This window comes from Vicugna pacos, chromosome X (assembly GCF_048564905.1).
Source record: "Vicugna pacos chromosome X, VicPac4, whole genome shotgun sequence".
In the NCBI taxonomy this organism is placed as follows: domain Eukaryota; kingdom Metazoa; phylum Chordata; class Mammalia; order Artiodactyla; family Camelidae; genus Vicugna; species Vicugna pacos.
In genome coordinates, this window is record NC_133023.1 from 105500373 (window position 1) to 105516116 (window position 15744).

At 38.1% G+C, this 15744-nt stretch overlaps 1 protein-coding gene and 1 non-coding gene across 3 annotated transcripts in view; one reads left to right on the plus strand and one right to left on the minus strand.

Annotated features, from left to right (window-relative positions):
- The window catches only part of CD99L2 (CD99 molecule like 2), a 94087-nt gene that overhangs the window by 18932 nt on the left and 59411 nt on the right, over window positions 1-15744 (minus strand). Inside the window, exons 3-5 of one of the 2 annotated variants that reach the window (XM_072956501.1) lie at window positions 11175-11243; window positions 6623-6703; window positions 5169-5234 (exon numbers count right to left, since the gene is read on the minus strand). In XM_072956501.1, the coding sequence (XP_072812602.1) occupies window positions 5169-5234; window positions 6623-6703; window positions 11175-11243 (216 nt within the window). Of the gene's footprint in view, window positions 1-5168; window positions 5235-6622; window positions 6707-11174; window positions 11244-15744 lie in introns of both variants that reach the window. The other variant, XM_072956500.1, reaches the window with a different exon arrangement.
- On the plus strand, window positions 1818-1890 carry TRNAI-AAU (transfer RNA isoleucine (anticodon AAU)). The gene has a single exon. It is a non-coding gene; the product is annotated as a tRNA-Ile (tRNA).

Sequence of the window (15744 nt, forward strand, 5' to 3'; positions counted from 1 at the left end):
TTTTTGAAGTGTCTCTTGTGATCGTTTTTAAATTGGGCTGTTTGTCTTTTCACTATTACACAGTAGTTTTAAACAGAGGACTGACAAGATCGTTTTCCTGATGGTTCTCTCTGGCAGCTGCATGGAGGACAAACTGGAGCCAGGAGATCAGTTAAAAGATAAAGGTAATGACACCAAGGGGAGATGATATGGGCCTGGGCTTGAGGGAGGCAAAGAGAAAGAATATTCCAGATTCAAAAGATACTAGGGGAGAGGACTTCTGGCAAGAGGGACTGAGGAGGTCAATCAATACTCTTCTCAAAAAGCAACTATAACCCTGGACAACCCAAGACAGCTACTTCAGGAAATACATTTAGTTTCAGTGAGAACAGCTGGACTCCTACTCATATTTCCCCTTCCTCCAGGTCTTTCAGCAGCTTGATCAACTGGGGAGAGGTGGACAGGCCGTGAAAACCAGCAACTGCATTGCAGCTGCCAAACGGGAACCACGTGACTTGGAGCATTGTGGGAGCAATCTCAGTGGCAAGTGAACAGGGAAAACCAGCAGTTTCTTTAGGCTGAGCAAGCCAACCAGTCAACTAGCCAGGGATTTAATAGAGCGGTGACACAACCACAGGGGGCTTGATACACTCTCCACATAAGCCTTGGATACCCCAAAGCTGAGCACAGGCCCAGCAGAGAGAGGCTGGTATTGGCTGAAGGCCAGCCACAGACATCAAAGGAGCAGAATTGAGAGTCTAGAAACAAAGTCTTACATTTATGGTCAATTGATTGTCACCAAAGGAGTGAAGACAATTCAGTGGGGAAAGGATAATCTTGTCAACAAGTGGCACCAGGACAAGTGGATATGCACATGCAAAAAGAATGAAGTCGGACCCTTATTTCATACCATATACGGATTAACTAAAAGACAGAACAAAGGCCTAAATGTAAAAGCTAAAACTATACAACTCTTAGAAGAGGACATAAGAAAAAAATCATGAACTTGGTTGCTCTTAAACACCAAAGCATGATCCATAAAAGAAAAAAAATTGATAAATCAAACTTTACGAAAAACAAATATTTTTACTGGATAAACAATACTATTAAGAAAGGGAAAAGACAAGCTGCAGACTGGGAGAAAATATTTTCAAAATCATATACCCAATAAAGGACTTGCATCTAGGTTAAAAAACAGCTGATAAAAGCAAACTTAATTTTTGATATGTGCAAAAACTCTGAACAATGTAAAAGAAAGAGATGTTCAACATCACTTCCCACTAGGGAAATACAAATGAAAAAACAATTAGATACCCCTATACAACTATTAGATATGTCTAAATTTTTTTTAAAAAACATGACATTGTCAATTGCTGATGAGGATATGGAGCAACAGGAACTCTCATTCATTGCTCATGGGAAAGTATAGTGGTACAGCCATTGTACAAGACAGCTGGGAAGTTTATTGTAAAGTTAAAGATAGATTTACTGTATGACTCAACAATCATATACCTAGGTATGTACCCATGTGGACTGAAAACTTATGTCTGCATAAAACCCTGAATGTAAGTGTTTATAGCAGCTTTATTCATAATCACCAAAAAACTGAATATAACCAAGATATCCTTCACTAGGTGAATGGACAAACTGTGGTACATCCAGGCAACAGAATAGTACTTACCATTCTAAAGAGGTATACATGAAAAGACATGTAGGAACCCTTGATGCATATTGCTAAGTGAAAGAAGCCAGTCTGGAAAGGCTACCTACTGTATGATTCCAACTATGTGACAGTCTAGAAAAGGTAAAACTATAGAGATAATAAACAGATTAGTGGGGGAGGGTATAGCTTAGTGGTAGAGCACATGCTTAATGTGTATGAGGTCCTGGGTTCAATACCCAGTACCTCTACTGAAAATGAGTAAACAAATGAATAAACCTAATCACCTCCCCCCACCAAAAAAGACCCTGATTAGTGTTTGCACTAATGGAGAATGATTACAGTTGAGGAAAGAGAGTGGCTGAGTACCAAAGGGGTGTATAGAAGAACTTTTTGGTGACAGAACTGTTCTGTATGGTACTTAAGGTGGAGGACACATGACTATATATACATCTGTAAAACCCCAAACAACTGTATATCACAAAGAGTGATCTTTAACGTATGCAAGCAAAAGAACAAAACAAAACATCAACTAGGTTGGTGGGGGATCCCAGGATGAAATGCAGACTGTGACAAATGACTATCTGCAATATAACTGTATGTTGTAACTGCACTGAATGGAGGGCGAATAAAAGAGCTACCCAAATAACCTTAAAAAAATGGCACTTTGTAACATGATAAATATCATTACACTGCTGTACGTTATATATGAAAATCTTTAACAGAGTAAATCCTAACAGTTCTCATCATATACACAAAAAATGGTACTTTGACTAAAACTGTAAGGTAAAAACAAAAGAAGAAAAACACTGGAATGTAATTGGTAAAATTGTTTCTCACAGGGTTATGGGTTAATGATTCTGATTGTGTTATACATGCATGGTACCAGAATTGAGCAAGTAAGCCAACAGATGAATGGTAGGTGTCTCATTCTTAGAGGGGGAAGTTACAGATGAGCAAGAAAAAAATACTAAAATATGTCTCCAACTGTAATCTACTGCCAAAAGATAGAAGTATGAACTCATGTTTAGGTTAATATGGCTGCTGATGGATAGATACAGAAATAATTATAGATCCATATGGATACATGGTCTAAAAGGCATCCATATACTTCCCATTTCCTACTTCTTCCCACTTCAAGGGTATAGAAGTAGCGACATCCCACTAATGAATATACTCAACGCTGAGATCTTAATTTCTAACACCCTTCCATTCCAATGGGGGAGGAGAATGACATACTGAATTGGACACCCAAGGAAATTGACCCAGCAGGCAAGAGTGATCATCAAAGTAAAATGCTGCAGAGCTCACACAAGACAGAGGGCTGTGATTACCAAGAAATCATTGGGGACCAAAGAGCAACTCTGGGGGAATGCGAGGAGAGTCTTGCATACACCAGGATGTAGACTGCACATGAGACAATGAGGAAGTGAAACTGACTGGCCTCAAGCTTCTCAGTCAGTGAAAATGCTAGGGAATGGAGGAGGCTGAAGGGACTGGGGCTGATTGGACCTGTTGATGAGAGATTGTCGCTGCTACCTATAGACAAAACATGGGGCACCTACGGCACCATTAGAAATATTTTCTTGGAAAAAATATACAATAGACAATACATTATTTCAGAAATAGACTCCAAAATTAGAACTGAGTCTATGTGCCTAACACCCAAGGTTAGCCAATGCATTAATTAGGATGGTTTTTATGCTAAAGATCATCATTCATTTAAAGGTGATGTTTTAACTTCATACATGGCATTAGCATGTTTGCATAGAGGACAGTGACTGAGAATTTCATCATGTGCTTATCCTAACCATGTTTCAGTTTTTTTTTTGACTGAAGTATAGCCCCACTTGTATTTTTGGCCGAAACTCTATTTTCTTTTCCTGACACTTGTCATGACAGATGGTATAACTTAAGGTAACAATTGATTATTCCTTACAAGAGAAGTTCAAATATGAGCCTAATTAAAGAATTTCCTAACACTCCTTCCTTGTTAAAACAGGTACTTTTAATAAGGAAACCCCTCGACATGTCACTGAGACGTTCACTCGCGTGCGTGCTTACACACCCTACTACCGCTCTTATCTCACCATCTGGAGATACAGTTTGTCATCCTGGAGTAATTGGCTAATTTGCTGGGTTTGCCCTTTAAATGTTCCATGTTCTCCTGACACCTGTGAGTTTCAGTTAGAGGTTTTTAGAGCTTTTTACTCAAAATGACACTGTTTGGAAAGGTGTTGTGAAGGACAAATTTGACTACAGGATCCTTTAATCAGGAGACAACACTGTTTCCATGAGAAAGGCACACAGTTCATACAAGAAAGGAGCAAACACTAGTGCCACAGTCTAGAATGTGGGGAGTGTAGCAGGGTTCCACCAGATACACCCATGAAATGTTACACTCCTAAATTGTTACACTCACAACCACAAGGCATAACCACAATAGGGTATTGCCACAAAATGTTACCCTCACAACTCAGCATCACAACAGGTTATCATCACAATATTTACCTATAAAAGCTTATTACTGTAACTCTAAGTTATAATGACAACATACCACCAATACAGGTTGCAACCATAAGTAGCGATCACAAATTACAACCCTAGCTCATTTTGCCATATCAAGTCTGGCTAGTATCGTCTCCATACTAGGATCAGATCTTGAGAACATATGAAAATAAAATAGATTTAAATCTTTGGTTGTTTGGGGGGTACTAAAACTATCTGGCCTCGGGGGAGGTGGTGACTATGAAGGGTTAACATGAGGGCGTTTCCCTGTGGTGATGGTACTGTTGTGCATTCTGCATCCCAAATGGGGTTGTGGTTACTCAAATCTACACATGTGATAAAATTTCATTGACCCATGTGTGCATGTGTATACACACACACACACACACACACACACACACAGAAGTACACACAACATCTGATGAAATCTGCATAAGGTCTGCACATTAATTAGTAACAATAAGGTACCAGTGTCAGTTTCCTGGTTTTCACAATGTAACTATAGTTATGTTAAGACATCAGGGGAAACTGCGTGAAGGGCACACAGGAATTCTTCTGAACAATTTTTTTTTAACAAACTTCAAAATAAAATGATATTTTTAAAGATACCTGACTTGCTATGGATCTCTTAAAATAATTCTTGTCCTGATGAATTTTGCTCCCCCTATTCTGAGAGCAACAGGCTCCCCAGGTTGGGTAGGCTGTTCCCAATAAGTCTCCTGACCTTCAGTTACTGTAACTGGGACTGCCTCAGCAGCCTCCCCTTGTATGGACACATTCCCTGACCCTGGCTTAGGGAACATTAAGGGAAATGGGTGGCTTTTCCACGTTGGCTTATAAACCCCCCTGCTTAAGCTGCATAGACCACATCATTCCAAGTGAGCCCCAAAGTGCAAGCAGAGGTGTCTAGGAACTATCTTTTATTTCCCAGAGGCTGAGTAAGAACAGCTCAATCAACCTGGGAGCTGTGTAATCATGTCTTTAACAAGAAAAAGGTGTTTGAACAAATCAATGCTCCTACCTTTACCCTTGTCAGGTTTGTATTCACCACCCCCTAATATGTCTTCAAGGTCCTTGTCTGAAAAACCTGGAGAAAACAAAACATAGCAATTGAAAACTGACACAAGGAAACAGAAAAATTAATTTTATTATAGCTCAACCACCGAGGCCAAATCTTCTAACACTCTGTGTGATGAAATGGGAAGCATTTCTGTTCCACTCCGAGGTACTATAGTTGACTCAAAAAAGCGTGTGTAAAGGGGGGAGGGTGTAGCTCAGTGGTAGAGTGAGTGCTTAGCATGCATGAGGTCCCTGGGTTCAATCCCTGGTACCTCCACTAAAATAAATAAATAAATAAACCTAACTACCTCCCCCCACCAAAACACACACACACACACACACACACACAAACTAGAACAAAAGCACTTGTGTGACTGTTTCAGCTCTGAGTTGTATTAGCTGCTTTCTGTCATGGAAGGTCACTCTTACTAGAAAGAAATAATGATGGGCAAACTATGGTTTTGGTGGCTTGAATATTTGGCAGATGTTTTCTCATTAGAAACTGTCTTTTAAGTACTGTGGAGCTGTTAAGCTCACAGTGGTAGATATAGATTTTTCCAAACATTTTTGTTTGAAATATTATGATTGGCAACAAGTACTACATAACAGCTTCCCAATACTTAAAAACTTCTTCTAATGAGATGGGTGGTGACTTTTGGGTACTGTGTACTGAAACACAGCATTATCTGGAAGTTCAAAAGGCCTCAGAACCTCAATATTTTCCCAATTACCAATGCACAAAACTATGAATGGGCAAAAGTCCCATCAAAAGTATAATAGAGTCCCTGTGGGGTTTAATGAAATCAAGCATGAAAAATTCACTGATGTGATTTCACATTCTACACTGCATTTAATCTATAAGAAACAACCACTGGTCGAGTTTGGGTGTCTTAGCAAAGAAAAATGATATGAATCAATGATATGAAAAGTCTATTTACATTTTCTTCCCCTTTTCAACTGCGTATCTGCATGAGGCCAGATTTCCTTCATATGCATCAATTGTAACATGTCACAACCAAATCCAGAAGCAGAGGTGAGAGTTTTGCTCTTTCACTAAGACAGACGTAACAGAAATTTGCAAAAATGTACAATGCTACTTTTTTCACTGAATTTCTTTTTATCTTGCCATAGTTATTTCCCATAAAATGTGCTATTTATGTTAACATGTATGAGTTTACTGTTGTTCATTTTAAATTATTTTTTTTTAGTTTTAAGTTCAAACATGATAAATATTGATGGATGTGACACATTTAAATAGAGGATTCTCAATAATCTGGGGAGTCCTGAAACCAAACAGTTTGAGAACCACCGTCGTGAGTTCCTCCTGGGCCTTAAAGTGTCCCCAGCGCTGCCAGGCCAGGAGTAGCTCTGTGGGCTGTGGGAGTTAATGACTGTGCTCAACCAGTTCTGACTTACCTCCTCCTCCCGCACTCGGTTTCCTGTGGCCACCATCTTGGTCATTTCGATCATCCAAGGCATCAGCCAAGTTAAAATCATCTGCTTCAGGGGACCCCAAAATATAAAAGAGAAAGTCAATTGGTTAAATTACAGGTAAGTTCATGTGGACACTGCCCCCCAGAGAGCTCCACATGGCCTTTCCTTTAGTGCCCCTTCTCAGAGAAGCCATTTTATCTGCAGGCTCTGGTCGCTCCCGGTCTTTTGGTTGTGGTGGTGATATGGTCCCATCTCTCTAAAAGCAGGGAGGGGGGCACATTTAGTAACAAAATATAGCAGCCACTGCAGGGACCATGCCATGCATGAGTTTTCCAACAATTTTTCTTGACCTTTGAGACTGCCATAATTGTTCCTCCATTTGGAGGTAGCAGAAGGAAAGGAAATGTAAGGGAGGAAAAAGGCATAGACAGTGCTGTACACAGCAAACACTTAGAAACAGCAATGTTTCTGGGGAAAAAGCCTCAATGAGTTTTACAGACCAATAATGTAATCTTTAAACTACCCAGGTAATTTACAATATATTACCTATCTTTTTTGGATAGAGCCTTGGGGTTGTATATAGATTAAAGAATTATAAGTGTGAATCTTTCGGAAAGTGTAAAAAAACATTGTAAGACATGACCTGATAGTTCTCACTAGCAATAAAGGGAGATGTCACATAATGATAAAGGATCAATTCACCAAGAACACAGAACAATCCTAAATGTGCATGTACCAAGCAACAGAGTCTCAAAACACATTAAGATAAAAGAAGAAATAAACAAATCCACAATTTATAGTTGGGGACTTCAATACTCTACTCTCAGCAACTGGCAGAACTACTAGAATGAAAACAAGCAAGGATACAGAAGAACTGAACAACACAATCAACTATCAGGATGTGATTGGCATGATACTACCAAATCACAGCACAATAATTGTTTAAGCATCCATGGAATATTCACCAATAGATCACATCCTGAATCAGAAAATAAACCTCAGCAAATTTTAAAGTATTGAAATTATAAAGTGTTATCTCTGACCATAATGGAATCTAACTAGAAACAAACATGAGAAAACAAGAAAATCTCTAAACACTTGGAAATAAACAAAACACTGCTAGATAAAACAAGGGTCAATGAGAAAGTCTCAAAAGGAAATTTTAAGAATAAATAGCACTAATGAAAATGAAAATACAACATATCAAAATATGTGAGATGCAGCTAAAGTAGTGCTGAAAGGGAAGTTTATAGCACTAAACTATGTTTAAGTTAGAGACAACGGTCTCAAATCAATAATCCAAGTTCCTAACTCAAGATACTAGAAAACAAAAATAAACCCAAAGCAAGTGGACAGAAGGAAATAATATAGAGCAGAAATCAATGAAATTGAAAATAAGAAATATAGATCAACAAAAACAAAGCTTGTTCTTTCAAAAAGTCAATAAAATAGACATATCTGTATCTAGCCTTACTAACGAATATAATTGGAGAAAGGACAAAACATGAATATAAGGAATGAAACAGGGGCTATCATTATAGATTCTGCACCTATTAAAAGAACAATAAGGAAATGCTATGAACAAGTAAGGCTCATGTATTTGATAACATTTGACACCTTAGAAGAATGTATAACTGGCAAACACAACCAACCATCAGGTTCTAAGTGACATGTAAATATCCCACCGAACAACAATATTTATGGTGATGGAACTTTTCTGTGCCTGATTGTCATGGCAGTTACACAAACGTGCATGTGGGATAAAATTGCATAAAACTAAACACACACACAGAAATGAGTACAAACAGAACTTGGAAATATGAATAAAATGGTTGTGACAAATAAAAACAAACACATAGATACAGAGAACAGAGTAGTAGTTCCCAGAGGCGAGGGGGAGGGTGAAATGGGTAAAGGATCTACTGTAGGGTGATGGGTGGAAATTCAGTTTCTGGTGGTGAGCATGATGTTGTGTACACAGAAGTAGAAATACAAGATTATACACATGAAACATATAATGTTAGAAACCAATGTTGCCTCAATAAAAACATTTTAAAAAGTACATATGAAGTTTTTTTATTTAAAAAAAAAACAAAAACAAATGTCTGTGATATTGTAGTTCAATCCGCAACATGTTACCATGGGGGAAAACTGGGTGGCGGGGATAAGGAATCATTCTGTAGTACTTCTTACAACTACACGTAAATCTGTCATGAGTTAAAATAAAAGATTAAATTTTTAAAAGTTAGGCAAAGAGAAACTTGATAATCAAGGTCATTTTGTCAAAAACGGTTTGACATCTCAATGCCTAGACTGCAGCAGGATAGGGAAACATAGAAAATCATTGAAAATTGTTTTAAACCACCAAGGTTGTGGTAATGTCAGGCAGCACTGGACAACTAAAACAAGCCAAAAATTATTAATTTTTTTCAACTTTGGCCTTTAAATACTCTGATAAAACAGCAAGTATGTTTAAAGTACTTCAGTGTCCCATCAAAATACAGAGGCTGACACACGGAAAAGCACTTGTGTGACTGTGTGTCACTTGTAAGCAGCGTTAGCTGCTAGACAGTGGGATCTCCGACCTTTTCTCACACAAAGTTCTTCCTTGAAAGATTGAATGACAGACTAACTCTGGTTATGCTGACTTGAATCTGGCAGACATTTCCTTGCAAATGAACGAAGGGAGCCCAGCACTTCGAGGAAAACAACTGACAGTATTTTTTGTTGTTGCCAATGATAAAATATAAGATTTCAAGCAACATCAAGAATTTTGAAAAACCACTACTGTGAACTTGACAGCTTCCCAATCATTCAAGACTTTTTCCAATGAGATGGTTGGTGATAGTAACAAATGAGATGTTTTGATGTAGAATGAAATGTATCAACACGGAAAGGCATATACGGAAGTCAGGGCACCGACATGTTCCCAGTGACCAGTGCATGATGCCCCCAGACCATCACTGAGTAAAAGATCCACTCAAAGGGTAAGAAAGTCCCTAGGGGTTCAATGGGGTCAAGGATGGAAAGTTCATTAATATGGTTCCACACTTCACTTCACCTGTACGGAACAACCCCTGGTTGAGCTTTTGGTGTCCTGTCAAAGAAGAATGTCCACAATTACATGAAAAGTCTATTGGTATAGTCCTCCCTTTTTGAGCTGCATATCTATGTGAGGCCATATTTCCTTCAGATACTTCAACCGTAACAATACATCACAAGAATTGAATCTAGAAGCAGACATTAGAGGCCAACTCCTCCACTAAGACAGAGATCATAGAAATTTTCAAAAATACACACAAAAAAATCTTCCCACTAAATTCTGTTTGGTCTTATGAAACACAGTTACTTATCACAAAAATATGCTATTTATGTTAACTGATGTGGTTTTATAATTGTTCATTTTAAATGAATAAATAAAAATATTTAAAGTTTTTTCAGTTTTAAGTCCAAGGATGATAAATATTGATGGATGTGACACATCTCAATAGAGGATCCTCAATAATTTGAGGAGTTCTGACACCAAAAGTTTGAGAACCACTGTAGCAGGTTTCTCCTGGGCCTCGACGTGCCCCAAACTCTGCAAGGCCAGGAGTGGCTCTGTGGGCTGTGGGAGTTAATGAGCTACACCCTAACCAGGAGCTACAGTTCTGGCCTGTGCACTCAACCTCCTCCTCTAACTTACCTCGTCCTCCCGCACTCAACTAATTTATACTCCCATACATGCTTTGCTTCAGCCAGCGGTCAGATGGCTTTAACAGTATACACACCAATTATAGGTGTTAACCCAAGATTCAAAACCAGCTGCATAGAGTCCATAAACTGGACAATCAAGAGGGAGGTTGTGTGATCACAATGCACAACTTAGAGGCTGCAAATGTGAAGACATGGGACAAATCATAAAGCAGCATTAACTCTTGGGTCATGACTGTCTCTTCAGAAGAAAGGTAGCCATCTACTTCAAGGAACATGGTAGCATGCACCTTAAGTACCAGTAACAAGTTGCCAGATGGGAGCAATGACTGTGTCCCCCACCCCAACACTAGCTTTCTCTTTACAGCAGTGATGACATCTGAACACTAAAATGGCCCATCTGGAGAAAGGTTAAAACAGCTCCAAGAAAGAGTCCCAACGAAGCAACAAGTTTCAAAATCCTTTACTGAAAGATGACACTGTAAAACAAATGCCACTCCAAAATGCTCCATCTGCCTAAAGGAAGTATGTGATGGGCTTCAGACAACTTAAACAGTTCTGTCTTCCCCTATTTTAGATTGCGAATTAGTTGAAAAGGGGAGGAAATCCAAATATATTTTAATCTTGAAATTTTCCTAAGTGGGACTTCATTAAAAAACACAGAAATTATACCAATTGGCCAGGTATATGCTCTATTAACTGAAGCCCCATGTTGAGATGAAGGTCTCAGTTGGTAATGCACACACAGGGCTTAACACTATGGGTAGTTCAACTAGATACTACCCCAGAGGGAGCTCCACAGGATCCTTCCCAAGTGCCCTCCTCAAAACAGCCGTGTTACCTGCAGGCTTCGCTGGAGCTCTGGTCACTCCCGGTCTTTTGGTTGTGGTGGTGACATGGTCCCATCGCTCTAAAAGGGGGAAGGGGGCACATTTAGTAACAAAATATAGCAGCCACTGCAGGGCTCAGGGAAGTCACAGCACGAGTAGAGCACCCCTGTCTTGGTCCTTGAGACCTCTTTTAAGGCCTCTGAAGAACCACTCTGAGGATGACAAAGATATACAAGAAGGTTTAGATGAGTCGAGTTCTGCTCACTTTTCTTCAGAGGATGGATGGTGAAGTGGATGTGACCCCACCTTTGACCTGGTGATGAGTGGAGCTGGGACTTGAGCCCAGATCTTCAGATGACCACAGTTAAGGGAGCTCCAGAGCTTGAGCACAACCCCTGAAAGTTCCACAACCCCTGAAAGCTCTGCGCTTTGGTTTCCACCACTCTCAACCTGGCGCCATAATCACAGATACTATCGCCCAGGGGTGACCTGATGTTATGTTCCCAGTAGAATATGAAAGTGTCTTATAAAGTAAAAGTGGTTACAATACCAACAAAATATGTTATATAAATGTAGTTACTGCTGTAATATTAGGTCTATGGGTTCAACCATATTCCTTTAAAATTATGGAATTCTAGCACATCAATTACATGCCATGCCATGCATGACTTTTCCATCAAGACTATGCTGTTAAAAAAACAAAAATAAAAATAATGAAGCCAAAAAAAGGTTATGCTATAACTGTTCCTACAATTGGAGCTAGTAGAAGGAAACAAAATTTAAGTAATGGGAAAGGCAGAGATGAAACAGGTCTAGCTTTATATGCAGCAATCACTCAATAATTAATCAGAAAAAAAGAGCAAAAACAGAAATTGGTTGAAAGTAAAAGGATGGATAAAGGTATACTATGAGAATAGCAACCATAAGAGAGCTGGAAGAGCTATACTACTGAAATAGACTTTAAGACAAAAATTGTTACAGTAGTCAAAGACTGACATAATGATGAAAGGATAAACCCAGAAGGAAGATAAAACATTTTAAACATATGTGCCCCTAAAAACAGAGGTCCAAAATACATGAAGGAAAACATGACAAAATTGAAGGGAAAGACAGACAAATCAACAATAATAGTTGGAGATCTCAATATGATCCTTTCAAACATAGATAGAACAGTTAGAAAAACAAAAAGGGAATATAAGATTTCAACACTATAAACCAACTAGATCTACCAGACATCTATAGAATGTATCCCCTCAAAACAGGAAACACATTCTACTCAACTGCACATGGAACATTCTCCAAGATAGACCACATGCTAGGCTACAAAAAATATCTCAATATATATTAAAAGCTTGAAATCATACAAATTGTGTTCTCCAACCACAATGGAATGAAAACAGAGATCATTAACAGACGGGCACCTGGAAAATTCCCAGTTACATGAAAATTAAACAACACACTCCCAATAACAAATGGGTCAAGGAAGAAATCAGAAGGGAAATTATAAAATACACTGAGATGAATGGAAATAAAAACATAACATACTAAAACTTATGTTGTAGTAAAGGAAACCATCAACAAAATGAAAATATAACCTACTGAATGGGAAAAAAAATATATGAGTGATAAGGGATTACTATCCAACATATATGAACAGCTCATACAACTCAACATCAAAAAAACAAACAACCTAATTTAAAAAATGGGCAGAAGAACTGAACAGACATTTTTCCAAAGAGGAATGCAGATGGCCAACAGGTACATGAAAAGATGCTGAACATCACTAATCATCAAGAAAATGCTCATCAAAACCACAATGAGATATCACCTCACATCTGTCCAAACAGCTATCATCAAAAAGAACACAAATAACAAATGTTGGCAAGGATGTAGACAAAAGGGAACCCTAGTACACCGTTGGTGGGAATGTAAATTGGTACAGGTACTGGGGAAGACAGTAATGGAGGCTTCTGAAAAAGCTAAAAATAGAACTACCATATGAGCCAATAATTCCATTCCTGGGTATATATCTGAAAAAACAAAAACACTAATTTGCAAAGACACACGCACCCCAATGTTCATAGCAGCATTATTTACAATAGCCAAGACATGGAAGCAATGCAAGTGACCATCAACAGAAGAATGGATAAGGAACATGTGGGGGATATATATATACACACACACATACATACACACACACACACACAGACACACACAATGGAATACTACTCAGCCATAAAATAGAATAAATTTTGCCATTTGCAACAACATGAATGGACTTAGAGAGTATTACGCTAAGTGAAATAAGTCAGAGAAAGACAAATACTGTATGAAATCACTTACATTTGGTATCTAAAAAATACAAGAAACTAATGAATATTAAAAAAAAAACGTATAGATAAAGAGAACAAACTAGTAGTTACCAGTGGGGAGAGGCAAGGGGGCAGGGGCAATATAGGAGTAGGGGATTAAGAAGTGCAAGCTACTATGTACAAAATAAACTGCAAGGATATATTGTACTGCAAAGGGACTGCAGCCAATATTCTATAATAACTATAAATTTAAATATAACCTTTAAAAATTGTGAATCAGTATACTGTACACCTGTAACTTACATAATATTGTACATCAACTATACTTCAATTTTAAAAATGGGCAAAGGACCTAAACATTTTTCCAAAGAAAATGAATACGACCAACAAGTACACAACATCCTCAACATCACTCATCATCAGGGAAATGCAAATCAAAACCACAATTAGGCATAATCTCACACCTGTTAGGATGCCTACTATCAAAAAAAACCCAAATGTGCTGGTGAGGATGTGGAGAAAGGGATCCCTTGCACACTGTCAGTGGGAATGTAAAATGGTGCAGTCACTATGGAAAACAGTATGGAGGTTCCCCCCCAAAAAGAACAATAGAAGTATTTAGTCTAACAATCCTACTTCTGGGTATATATCCAAATGAAATGAAATCAGGAACTCAAACAGGTATCTACATGTCCAAGTTCATTGCAGGATTATTCTCAATAGTCACAATATGGCAACAACCCAAGTGTCCACTGATGGATGAATGAATAATGAAAATGTGGTATATACATGCAAGCCCTAAAGAAAATCCTTCCCTTTGGGACAACATGGATGGACTTGGAAGACATTATGCTACATGAAATAAGGAAGACACAAAAAGACAAATACTACATGATCCCACTTTTACGTGAAATCTAAAATAATTAAATTCATAGAGAGTAGAATGATGTTTACTAAGGGTTTCGGGGAGAGGGAAACAGTGGAGGTGTTAGTCAAGGGTACAAAACTTTGGGGGCAAAGAAAAAAGGAAAATAATTTGGCGAGGATGTAGAGAAATTCAAATCCGCATACATTGCTGGTGGGAATGTAAAATGGTACAGCCACTGTGGAAAATAGTTTGGCAGTTCCTCCAGAAGTTAAGTATAGAATGACCATGTATGTGAATCCACTCTCAGGTATGTATATGTGTGTGTGTGTGTGTGTGTGTGTGTGTGTATGCCCTAATGAATTAAAAACAAGTATTTAAAAAAGAACATGTACATGCATGTTCATAGCAGCATTATTCATAATAGCCAAAAGGTGGAAACAGTCAAATGTCCATCAACTGATGATTAGATAAAATGTGGCCTATCTGTACAATGGAATATAACTCAGGCATAAAAAGGTATGAAACAACGATACATGCTATAAGGTAGATGTACCCCCAAAACATTATGCTATGTGAAAGAAGCCAGAGACAAAAGGTCCCATATTATATGACATTATTTATATGAAATATCTAGGAGAGATCAATCAAGTGATAAGGAAATTAGATTGGTGACTGTCTGGGGCTAGGGGGGAGAGGAAAATGAAGAGAAATTGCTTGATGGGTGAGGGGTTTTACTCTGGAGTAATGGAAATGTTCTAGAACTGGATAAAGGTGGTGGTAGCACAAGATTGTGAATGTCTTAAATGTTACTGAGTTGTTCACTTTAAAATGGCTCATTTTATATTTTGTGAATTTTACTTTAATAAATTATTTACAAAGAAGGAGAGAGCATCACTACAACTGCTGCCACAATTCAGTTTTAGTAAAAGGACACATAGAAGTTAAGAATATGGAAAGTCCTCTTCTTAAAAACGATCATACTTCTTCACTCCTTGGGAAGGCTTTGGGGACACTAATGCATATTTCAATGTGAAGGCCACAGCTATGGACACATTTTATGGCAAGAGAACCACAAGCGATAACCTGCTATCATTGTTCTTTTTTAATCTAGAGATAATTTTGTATCTATAACTTCCGTTTGACTCTACATCTGTAAAATGAAGAAGTATAGCTTACCTGTCTAAATGAGGCTCTTTATGTATAGCTTATATTATGGTGATCTGTACAGTCAGGAAAGAGGAATTAGATTACTGAAACCACTATTTGAGCAACTTCCAGAAAAGCAATTGCCACTTATGGAATATTAGCTTAAAATCCGTATGACTCACACAGCTCTTGTGTAAAAATATTTGTTTTTCCAGCTTAAAAAAAATCAACATAGATGTTAAGGGTTTATTTTGG